At 34.6% G+C, this 13,231-nt stretch overlaps 1 protein-coding gene across 1 annotated transcript in view; it reads left to right on the top strand.

The window, feature by feature from the left end:
* The window catches only part of sema3e (sema domain, immunoglobulin domain (Ig), short basic domain, secreted, (semaphorin) 3E), a 162,714-nt gene extending 152,998 nt beyond the window's left edge, over positions 1–9,716 (top strand). Inside the window, exons 16-17 of the mRNA XM_039761469.1 lie at positions 2,605–2,741; positions 5,269–9,716. Of these exons, the coding sequence (XP_039617403.1) occupies positions 2,605–2,741; positions 5,269–5,724 (593 nt within the window). The 3' untranslated portion in view covers positions 5,725–9,716. The remainder of the gene's footprint in view (positions 1–2,604; positions 2,742–5,268) is intronic.
* The last annotated feature ends 3,515 nt before the right edge of the window (positions 9,717–13,231 follow it).

Below are 13,231 nucleotides of genomic sequence, written 5' to 3'. Positions count from 1 at the left end.
AAAGATTAGAGGCCAGAATTGCAAGATAAAATGTTTGACTATTTATTAGAAGAGTAAAACAAAAATCACTTTTAAGAAAGGCTACATCATTATGCATTTGCAAAAAAATTAAAGGTTAAAGCTTACTCCATGCTAAAAAAATAGAGAAAGACAAAAAGGAAGCAGAAACTTATTGCTATTGAGCCTTCTTTAGAGGTATGTTAAGTATGGAATAAGTAGTGAGACATAAAAATAAGACAGGGTTGGAGACAAAACCAGAGGAAACATAAAAAGCAGTTTGTTAGTGTAGATTAATGTACAGCATACAGTTAAAATAATACTTGGTCATTCACTGCTGGAGATGTATCAATTGAGTTTAAGAATAAATTACAGTTCCATGTGTTATAACACTAAACTTAAAACTGAGCAAAATTTAGTGAATGGATACCAGAACATTCCTAGGGATTACAAACTAAAAGTAATTGTTATTCAATTATCTGCATATTTTACTTAGCCCTTATTGTTCCTTAAACACTCCACTGCCACTTTGACAGATATATAAATGTGTATTTGGCAATTCCTTCTTAAATTACTGATAGCATCTATCCTATTCAGTTCATTCAGAATTGTAAACATTTTCATTATTTTCCACCTGAGTGACATTTAAAGACAACCAGAAATGGTAACAAGGTAATAAAAAGGGTACCTAAAATGTCTACCACCTATCTTTTTTCCTAGATGAATCTGTCTAAAGCTAGGATTAAGTTGTTTTGCTCCACGTTGGAGTCCAGAATTTCCTTATTTAGTACACTTGCTGGGAAAGTGTGTATTAGTGAATAGTAGTAGTAACAGTAATATTTTCATGTGTACAGACTACAGTATTTCGTGCTCCTTCTCCACATGATTTTCATGAATAGATCACTTAGGAATTGAATCAATACTCTTATAAACCTTACATAAATGCCCTGTTAAAAGTACACTTATCTATTCCATTGTGGTTTAATAAAAAAAGGACAAGTTAAAGGCGTTATGATGCCAGATGTGGGTCTGTTCAGGTACAGCTCTGTATATTATAGCACTGAGTGGTTCATTTTTTATTGTAGCATATGAGGGTAGTGACCTTGCTGCTGACATGCATTCTTATTGCTATAATATATATATATATATATATATATATATATATATATATATATATATACTGTATATAGAAGGATAGAGATTGAGTCTAGTGGTATAAAATTAGATTTATTCTGGCAAAGGCAGTTTCATTCAATTAACATTTTAGTGCAGGGGCAGGAATTTGAGTAAGGGGACGAGCAACGATTGATGTGTTAAGGCTCAGCAGTGGCAAATACTATCATGCATGATGCCATTTCAAAGACCAGTGAGCCTGCATGTTGACAACAACTCACTGAGTCAGCTGCAAGTTCTGTATTTACCGTCTTATGAATTTTTTTGGTACAGGAGAATGCAATTTTACACCATTTTCTGATTATATGAAAGCAGTTTACAGTTCAAAGTTAAAATTTTACACTGAAAATAATAGTATTGAAAATGTAATTTAGTTTATTCTTCTCATGATTTAGAATATAGAATAAATAGGTAAATTATTGCAATATTATTACTGCAAAAAGATAGGTTTGTACAATTATTAAAAAGACTTTTGTTTATTTAAAAAAATACAAGGTAAAAATTAATTGATTATTTAACCTTATATACCATGTTATATCAACACTGTATCTGACCTGATCAGCTTTGCTATAATACAGTCATATTGCTTTTGAAAGATGTATGTACCAATGTTTCAATATTAATAAAAGCATATTTGAGAATGACATATGTTGGAAGTGTAAAACTAACTAAAAATGAAAATATTACATATAACCTTACTACATCATTTTATTTCAAAGGCAGATTCTCAACTTTAATAATAATTTCTAACACTGTTAAAGCTTTATCTATCTTTTATAGTTAAATGGTCTTAAATTTATAATGTTCAAAGTACTAATTTGATATTAATTTATTTCTAAAATCATACCTCTTATTCTTATTAAAAGATAGTTATCATGAATTGAACTTTAGTTGAGCACTTTACGTTAGTTTAACTGACCTCCAACGTCACAGAGCTGAATTTGATTTACAGTGGAGCTTGCTATTTCTCTACATAAATTATCTCAGTTTTCTGACTTCTTTCTCACATCAGAATGGGTTGATTGATGGCCTTAAATTGACCCAGGGTAGATGCATGTTCTGCGTGAAGTGATATCTCATTCAGAGTTAGTTCTCTTTTTGCTTTGAAAGTTCGGGGCTGCCTGCAATACTAAGACAAAGAAAAGTGAGTTTATAAAATTAATATATGACAAGAATTGAATTGAATTTAAAAAGGCAAAGTGCAAAACATAATGGTCCTAAACTGAAATATACCATATTTCTTTATTTTGTAGAACATACATATAATATCTCTTATGTTATGTTTTGAATTGCTAAGTATAAAATTCCTTATACTTATGAGAATGTGTTTGTTTCACCTTTGTGGTTTGTATCATCTGAATTTTACAAAACAAATACCTAATTGTCTTTACTTATGTAATAGGAAAAGCTTAATACAAATCTGATTTTATTCAGAGGTGACAGAGAAGGCTGAAGGAAAAATTATTTATGGCATTGAAAATAACAGTACCCTATTAGACTGCATTCCACGATCTCTTCAAGCAAAAGTTTTGTGGTTTACACAAAGCAACCATGATGAAAGGAAAGAAGAAGTAAGTGGGCTTTTTGTATTTAAAGTAGCACAGCTGCTAACAGCAATATGCAGAGCACAACAATCAGATTTTTTTCTTCACATCACTTGAGATTCTTAACCGCAGGACTGAACTTTTCCCATTTGTTCATCACAAGAATCCATCCTACTACCATGTAATTGTAAATGCCATTTTAAGCCTCAGCACTGCTTATTATTGTTTTAACATAAAAAAGAAGTCTCCCAATGTTCTGTAGGATGAAAAAATCACAGAACAAATAACATGGTTCTGGCTTTTTGTGGCAGAACAGCCTGTCCCCTTTTATTCTCTCATTTCACATCCAATCTGCTTTTTCTGGTGAGGGTCAAAAGAACACATGCTGAGCTGAGCAAACCCGATCAACTTAACCTCTATAAAATCCTTCAGAGTATCTTTGCAGTGGACTTGTATACTCCACATGGAAGGCACCTAGAGGGTTATCCTAACAACATGCCCAAAAACACATCTATTATAAGGTCTTCCCATACTGTTGAATGTCTTACCCCATGTAAGAATCTCATTTTGTTTGCTTGGGAGTCTTTTTCTTTCACTCACTGTCTAAAGCTCATGACTAGACTATATCAGTCTAGACATATTGAAACATGTTTTGGTGTACTGTTGGTAAACCTGATGCCACTACATTGAATTGTTGGTCACCCTCACATAGGTATTTGAAATTTTGGGCTTCTGGCCAGCACTTGTAAGCAACCCACTTTTTCTTCTTGTATGTTGGTTGAACATGCAAGTAAGAATTTCATATTTACTCCATAAATATGACAATATTACTATATTCAGCTGTAAACTTTTCTAGGACCCTGGAGATACTACTCTAATGGAATCTCATGCCCACCTTGAACAGACTTATCTTAACCTAGAATGCAAGAACACCTTAGGAATGTAATGGTATACAGAAAGCCATTGTACCCCTTATTTGTGTAAAGTTTACCACAATAGAAAGATACTGGTCATGGTCATAAATGATTTCCAAGTTAAAAAGCACATTTAAACAGGACAGGCAATCTCCTTTGACTCCTCAAATATCCCTGAAAGGACAAAGAGATGGTTCGCTGTTCTCTGGCCAAAGTAAAGTCCTCATTGAGTTGAGGATCAACTATTGGATGTAGTCTCCAGTCTACTACACCAGCAATGGCTTTCCCACAGAGAACTAGGACTGTGATCACTGAGGAACTGGAATGAGCCACACTCTCCCCACTTTTCAAAATGGAGAATACCATACTAGTCATGACACCATGCAGTAATTGAGCTTGTGTGCCTCAGTGATCCTATGTTATCTAGTGCCATGTACTCCTTATAGAAATGCTCAATATGAAATTGCCTAAGAAGAGTGGACAGACAGTGATAATACAACAATATGCATCTTATTATGGTTCTTAACAAATGTAGAGGAACCCCTTGCAGAACTGGGTTACAAGATCTTGGATCCAGGCTTGGAGGAGTGATGGTTGCAACCAAATATGGAGTGGTTAGATGACCTCTGTATCCTAGTCAGGCACAGGCCATAAACAGAAGTAGCATCACTTTGTAGGTTCACCACCTAGATGTTGAGGTGTGAGGCCTGGTTGAAGTGACATGTACTGTTAGACTGACCTAAGCATTCATAATTGTCAAATTTTGATTTACTCAATGATATAGCGTTGACTAAATGCCTTTTTATATTCATGACTGGTCTGCGTTCTGTGCATCATTTTTTCTGACAGTCTAAAGACATGCTGTTATATTAATTGGCAAATGTATATTGAGTTTAAGGAGTCTAAGGAGTGCACTCTTGGCTGGCCAGGCATCCTGGTCATGTCTTTTTCCTGTTGCTTCCAGGAAAGCCCTAATATGACTCTTTTGGTTAATGAGTGTTCAGAAAATGAATTGATGTATGAATTAGACCATACTTAGCAGAATTTTTTTATGTTAACGTATCTCCTGAGTAGTCTGTATGCATATGAATATTGGCTTCATTCTCTCACTGTCCTTTTCGTAATAGTAAAGGCTAAATAATATAAAGAAGCTATTATTAAAACAACACCACTCACATTTATATATGTTTATAAATAATGTGTTATCTCTTCATTTTATGGTTCATTCATTTACTGTATTTCATGATATGATATGAAACTCGACAGATTTTTCAGTGTTTGTATCACAATTTTTTCTAAACCAGTCATCTTAGTTAGCTGGAGTTCCAAAGAAAGAAAATTAAATTAACTTTTTCAGTTGACTTTGTATCCATGCTCCACCTCTTCCTGCAGCTGAACTGCTGCCCTAACATATGAGGAAATTAGAGTATCATTGTTTAAATTGTACAAAGAGTAACAAAGGGAGTGTTATACAACCTCATTTATGAAATGTTAATAGACTCTCCACAAAATTAATTTATTCTACACAGCTGGGTTAGTCTTTGTAACTGTTTTTAAATAATCATGACTGCTATGTATCATGTTGAATACTGAATTCACATGTTTATATATTTTTGGATTAATTGCATTTTTTTTAACAGGTTAAACCGGATGAAAGAGTTTTAAAAACAGATCACGGCCTTCTGTTTTTGAAGCTTCAAAAATCTGATGCTGGGACATACATATGTCAAACAGTAGAACATGGTTTTGTTCACACAGTTACTAAAATTACTCTAGAAATTTTAGAAGTGGAGCGGATTGGGGAGATGTTCCAAAAAGATGATGAGGAAGAAATGCACCATAAAGTTCCTTGTTTTGCTCCCTCTGGCTTGCCCCAGGGCTCCAGCAAGCTATGGTACAAGGATTTCTTACAACTTATAGGATACAACAATTTTCAAAGGGTTGAGGAGTATTGTGAGAGGGTTTGGTGCACGGATAAAAAACGCAAAAAGCACAGACCATTGCCACCAAAATGGAAGTACCCTCATCTGCCAGAGAGGCGAATAAAGCTTAAAGGGGAACATCATCGCCTGCCTCGGGATGTAACAGATTCTTGAAGACTCTATGGAAAGCAAGATCATGCATGGTCAAAAGAATATATCAAGGACTTCTTTCTTTTGCTTCACATTATTTTTCCAATTTTTAAATTACTTCATCACTGGCAATATTGACAGTGATTCTAGACCTGAACATATACAGTAAGTTTACAAACTTAAAAAAGAACAATCTTGGTACTGTATTCTCCAAAAAATGCATCATTTAAGCACTTTTTGTTTTATCACATCACTCCATGAACATTTTAACATTTGCCCTGCATCTCTCAGGATTATAATTTATTTTATTGTATAGCTAATATACTGTACTATACATGTATCTTCCAAATCAATATCACTCACTAATAACTTCAAGCCAAAAATCATCCCCTTAGAAGAATAGTTTCCTTTCGCTCTTGTTGCTCAGACATCATTTATCATACACTCTCATCAATGATCTGTAGCTTTGCCAGCTCTAATATTAATTTCTACAAATGGAAGGTAAGAATTTCTCAGGACATACAGCATATAAATGCCTAACTTAAAATATTTGCAAATTTGCACATGTCAATAAAAACAAATACAAATTAGAGAGGAGTATAAATTATCTCATTTAGCATATCAAAGCATTCTGAAACCCAATCAGTCTAATTCAAAATCACAATGGATGGCACCTGGTCTGACAGCATTGGATATGAGGCAGGAATCAACCCTGGAAAGACAACCATTCTATCACATAAATCACTCGTGTACACACACACTCACACATGGCCATTTTAGAATCACCAATTAAACTAAAATGCATGAATTTTAAATGTGTGAACAACAAGAAAGCACCTGGATAGAAACCTTTCAAGAAATAGGAAGAATGTGTCCAAGTCTAGAATTAAAACCCATGACTCTGGATCAATGACTTACAAGAACTAAACTCTGATCCACCATACTGCCTGATAGTATGCAGAAATCTGACCACATTGTAAAATAATTGAATAGTATAACATTCTCAAAATCCCTTTAACAAGTTCAGAGTTGTGGACGCAAGGCAGAGACAGGCCCAGGATGGGGTACCAGTTTATCACATAGCCCAGGATCAGCATAGTGCTGCCAATTAACTTAACCTGCATGTGTTTGGGAATAGACAGTGGTTATAAAAAGTATTCAACCCTTTTAACCCTGGAAACAGATCTCTTCAAAGTAGTCTAAATTAATTACAAATATAACACACAAAAAAGGTTCACATAAGTGTTTACTCCCTTCAAGACAGTATTTAGTAGATGCAATTCTGGCAGCCATGACAGCCTTGTGTCTGTTTGCACTGGTCTCTATCAGTTTTGCCCATCTGGACACTACAATTTTTCCCCAGTCATCTTTGCAAAGCTACTCAAGATCCGTCAGGTTGCATGGGGATCATGACTGAACAGCCTTTTTCAAGTACAGGCACAAATTCTCTATTGCATTGAGACCTGAACTTTTACTTAGCCACTTCAGGACATGATATTGTTTTTAAGCGATATTTTTCCATATTTTGCTTTATTCATTTTACCCTCAACCTCCTCAAGCCTTCTAGGGCTTGCTGCAGGGAAGCATTCTCATGGCAAGATGCTGCCAGCACCATGCTTCATAGTAGGCATGGTGTGTTTTTGATAATGTGAAGTGTTAGCTTTTGTCAAACATGGTGTTTAGTCTAAAGGCCAGACGCTCAACCTCATTGGACCAGGCTTCATCAGACCGTAGGGCTTTCTTGCAGCTGATTTTAGAGCCTCCCATATACCTTCTAGCAAACTCTAGCTCAGTTGTAATGTAGTTGTTTTTCTCTTTGCCATTCTCCCATAAAGCTAACTCTTTCAGAATTCTGTGCCCTCCCTCACTTTTTGCATAATCACGCCATACTGTTTACAATTGATTTAAATGGACTCCAAGGGATATTCAGTGACTTGGACATTTTCATCTCCAGACTTGTGCTTTTCAGTCCCTTTTTCATGGAGTTGATTTGAGTGTTTTTTTGATGTCATTGTGTAGGTATGCCAGCAATACTGCCTCACCACAAGTTGGACCTTCCAAATGCACATGCATTTACTGTATACTACAATCACTTGAAATCCATTGACTACAGACAGATGATCTCCATTGAACTAAGTGTGGGACTGTTAGAAACTAGTGATTATTTTGGTGTGTCATATTAAAGGGGATAATGTTGTGTTAAATCCAGGACATCAGTGAGCCCCAAACCCCAACACAAACACACTTGTACAGCCCCGGTTCCAAACAATCAAAGGTTTTTATTTTAAATACCTCCAAATGTGACACAAAATAAAAACACTAATTCAAAATTTTATTGCTGTTTACATTTAAATTGTCATTTAAAATAACATGATAGTATGTATTAATAGCAAAGAAGATCTAAGTACAGTATATTTCATTTAGTCCATTGAAATTATCCACCCATCCATTTTTTGTACCTACTTTGCTCAATTTAAGGTATAACTTGACAGAATAGAGTAGAAAAAAAAAACAGAACATAGCATGATGGTAAGATATGATACATTATTTGGGTAAAATGTGTAATTTACTTTTGGTTTACTTTTTTGTGAACTGCAATTAAAGGCCCAAATGGAGCTGTACCATAGTATGCATGTTCTGTTAAATAAAATTCAGTACTTCAATTGTATTAAATCAAACATGTAAAAACACTACATTATTACACCTATAGCATGGTACAGTTTTTATGTTACGTTTCCACTACTCACATAAAAACTCGAAACCACGACAGTCATTACCATGTTCAAGATTCACATGCTTTTGTATTAAATACATTTTATTTATGAATGAAACATAAAGCAAAGCAGATCACTATGAAGTTTGATAATGCCTTTATACTATCTTCTACCAGGAGTGATTTAAACATGTACTGTATATTGTATTCTTTCTCAAACACAAATTTCCTTTCTTTAGTATTGGAGCAAGGCTTTGATGAAATGAACAGGACTTATTGTTAAATACGGGCTACGCAGAATCTACAACTTCAAAATATTTGTTGAAACATTATATGCTATAAACTGAACTAAGTAAATTTCATAGTTGTATATTTGCATATAATATATGTTTATCTAAGTTTGTTAACTCATTTTATTGAATGCATACAAGGCTGTTATGGTAACATTTACTAGACTATTGCTTTTCATGTAAATTGCATTAAGTGAAACATAAAAAATATTCATTGCATTTTCTGTTTTCATTATCAAAATACACATTTGGATTGAGAAAGGGACATAAATAGGAAATAAATACCACTTCAGAATACAAAAGTAATATTTTACTTATGATGTAATCACTACGGTTTAGGGTCATGGGGGTCAGCGCTTATCCTGACACCACAAGGTACAAGGCAAGAAAACCACCCAGGACCAGGCGCCTGTCCATGGCAGTGCAAGGAAAATACCTGACCTGAAAATAAGTTGTAAATATGAATGGTTTCTGTCTTTAGAGTAGCATAAACTAAAGCTCTATGCTGATTTGAGAAACTGTGTCAAAAAGTTTTCCTATTCTATAATGTGGTTTGCTAGAAAATCATTCATACTTCCGATGCAGTGATATTATCTAAACAAGCTGATTGTCCACAGCATCTCCACAAACATTCAGAATTCTTTCAAAACATTTAGCATTGACCCTATTTTCATAGAAATGCTGTACTGTATTTTGTTTGTTATGATCTGCTTGTTGTGATCTTTCTGTTTATCAACTGTTGTCTTGTGCTAGAAACAAATGCTATGCATCAGATTGGCATCAGCATGCTTTTTTGTACATATGTTTAAAAGCACAACCATGCATTCCATTTAAATCATATTTAAGAATAAAAACTCAGTTTGGAAATATGTTGGAGAACAAACAAACAAAAAAATTTATTATTATTCCGACAAATGTAAATTATGGAGTAAAGTCTTTCAAGTATGTAGCAAATATGAGGCTTGTAGGTATGAATGTTTTGTTAAATAAAATATTAAACGTATGTTAAGGATTTTTTTAGGTTGTGTTTCATTATTTTATAATACTTTTTAACATGCCCCTCATTTGTATCTAAGAATAAAGAGGTATGTTAATTCAAGAATATTTGTATTGTATTTTCAAGCTGGGCCATCAATTTCTTATTAATTTCTACCAGTCTTGAAGTTCTTCTGGTCCTTACATTGTCCATTTAATATTTTTGTTCTGAAAATAATACATTGAAGAACTGTCTTGAAATTATATTGCAAATGGGAATATACATACCATATTAAGATGACTTATGGTATAAAATAACAAAAGTATCAAACGTAAAAAAAAAAAAATTAAATATGCACATTAACTTGAACTCTGTTTTGCCATTGAACTGAAAGATTCAACTGACAACAGAAGCAGCGGCTTACAACATGCTGAGGTCATTCATATTGTTTTTTGAACATTTTGTGCCCAGTGTTCTTTGCAGCTGATTAGAGCCGAATATTGCATAGTCCTTGTCAAGTGACTGATTTATAGGAGGGAATCAGCTAGCCAGATTAACTTGGCAAAGAGTTACCTAGTGAGACTTCAATTTTTCAGCTGTTGTTTAAAGTCATAGTGATAAGGGTAAGAACACAAATTGTAAATGACACAGAAAATAAATAGGTTAAGTTGCTCTCATTTAAGTAAAGCCGTTCAGACTGTGACAACATAAACAGCAGAAAAATGTAAGTTGCTTTCTTTCCATGGCCATCTGATTTGGAGTTTCAGGGTGTCAACAACATTTTTAATTGGACAGTGAGTTTGATACTTCTGGTGTGGTAGGCAAGATAAGAGAACTATAGAGGAACTTTACAAGTTTGTCTCCATGAAGAGGAAGTGATTGTTATCTCTTTTGCTAGATGGAAGGACCTGTAGGTTTACACCAGTAATTATCTCCAGTGCAGACCCCTCAGGGCTTGTGGATATATTCCTGTACAAAGCTGAGCTTGATCAAGTTATCACTGATCATGTGAAATAAATGTTCTGGTTACAAATAGGTTTCTGTTGTTAAGAGCAAACTGAAAAAGATAGGTGAAAAGCTTAGGGGCAGAAATGTGGATGTGGGCTTCTCAGAATTTTTTTCCTGTGCCACATGAAACAGTTCAAATATGACTGAGGAATTCAGAAGTGTTAATGTACAGCTCAAAACTGATGCAGGATAGAGAGGCACCGGTTTATGGGACATGTGGGTGCAGTTTGCAGTAGACTGGACTAGCAGTTCAGGACAACTTTCTTTGGAAGCAGGTGGGCACTGTTGGTGTTAGGAAGGCAACAAGGAGTGTTTAAACAAGGTAATTGCAGTGCAGGGAGCAGGCAGCATATCATGGTTAGTAGTTAAAGTAAAATGTTGGGCAGTAATTAAAGAATATTTACAGAAAATAGAAATGGGAATATGCTGGGAAGAGGCAATAATATAAGTCATTTTAGTGTAAAATTGCTTTTGCTAATGTTAGAAGTTTTAATAAAATAAATGCATTACAGCCGCGTATGGCTGCACTGAATGAAATGATAGTGATAACACAAACCTACCTTAATGTGAGGAATGGGGATGAGTATAATGGACAGGGATTACTTAGAAAAGATTGGCTGGAAATGCTGGAAAAGTGAGGCACATAGAACAGACTTTAAAAATGTGAGAAATGAGATACAACTTAGGCGAAATACTGGGTTTGAAAAGAAATCTACATGGATAGAAGAATAACAACGGGCAGGTATTAAAGATCCAAATAAGTTGATAACAGCGTGTATCGTCAACTTTATTTTAATAACAAAAAAACAGGTTTAGTTAGGGATTGTTATAGTAATGGCAATTCAAATACAGTATATGCTGAGAGCACTCCATAAGTAGTAGAATGCACTAAACACAGGCTCACAGATATAATCAGTAATTGTTTTTGGTACGTTAAAGTACTGGCTAATTTGGAAACTTCTCTGGGCCTGATACTCAGGATAAACATGAAAATTCATAATGCATGCATATATAGATAACTAGGTATAGTATATACTTTACAGCACTTTAGCATATTAAGTGTACAAAACAATTACTTTTAATGTTAACAGATAAAGTTCCAAGATATATCAATAATTATGGAACAACAGAGACAGAGAGGAGCAAGCACTGATACAGCGCATTACCGCACCCACCACACGACAAACCAACTCAGGATCCCAGATTAGGACCCGAGTGCAGTCATGCAATGGGTGTCACCTCAGCACCACACTAGTTCAGATGGAGTGAAACAGTGGGAGGTTTTTTATGGTGGCTGCAATGCCAATTCTGTCACCAACCCTCACATTTTTCCCTGCAGTTTGGAGGGCCTCATGCAGGGCTGGATACAGATTAACGTCATACCCAGGATGGAGCAATCGCAGGTTAAGGGCCTTACTCAAGGGTCCAATGAAGTAGAGTCATTTTTGGCATTTATGGGATTTGAACCAGCAACCCTCTGATTGCCAGTGCAGATCCCTAGTTCAGAGCTACCACTCCACCCGCAATAGGATATGCTTGAAAGTTTGCTGGGTAATTTCATTCCAGATGTTACAAGCAATTTAAAATTTAGCAGATGTCGTCAGTAAAGAGATAAAAAAAAAAATTATTTATAAAAGCTAGGGGTATGCAGTCCATTGCATATCATAATGCTTATGTACACATGAAAGGCACAGTTAACAAGAAAATTAGAAATGCCAAAAGGCAGTAAGATAAGAATATTCCTGTTAATACAAAAGATAGCCCCAGGAGATTGTTTCTTTATTTTAGCAGTAAGAAAATGGTCAAAGAAGAGGAGAAGATATTATGAAATGTAAAGGACAAAATAAAAATGAAAATAATTTCTGTAATTAAAAGACTACAAATGAATAAAGCTTGGATGAGTTGTATCCATAATTTCTAATTCCTTACAGATTTTAAAAATCAATGCATATTCAAAAATGTCACCTGGAAAAATCAGGTATTTTAGGTGAGTCCTCTTAATATGTATCACAGATACATTTATAGAAACAAAAATAAAGCACAAGAACAGATAATCTGCTATGGAAAGGAATAAAATTACCATAAAACATGAGTTTTGATGGGGATATCACAGTTGTATAATGTGCACATGTTTCATGATGAAGCAACAAAAGTGTTTTGTTGCTAAGAAGCACCATGACCTTCAAAAAAAATCTGATAAGGTATTCCATGAGGGGCTTCTTATAAAACTGCATGGCATTAGGATAGACATGTTGGGCTGACTAGCCTGCTTTTATCACAAATTTTTCTAATGTTCTAAGGACAATAAAGATAATATAAAAGCAATTCAAGGCAGATCTTAGCCTTCTGTAGCATTTATTGCCTGTTTGACATTTATTAAAAAAAAAAATGCAAGGAAGTCATTAAGAAATGTAATATGGCCCTTTCCTTATGCTGAAGTGGGTGGAGAAGTGGTAAAGAACAAATACACTTTTTCAGCAACTATAGACATTTTCAACAACAAAACTAGCAAATCAAGAAGAGACGTCATACATCAATAAAATT

This window comes from Polypterus senegalus, chromosome 8 (genome assembly GCF_016835505.1).
Source record: "Polypterus senegalus isolate Bchr_013 chromosome 8, ASM1683550v1, whole genome shotgun sequence".
NCBI lineage: Eukaryota > Metazoa > Chordata > Cladistia > Polypteriformes > Polypteridae > Polypterus > Polypterus senegalus.
This window is presented reverse-complemented; position numbering and strand designations above follow the sequence as displayed.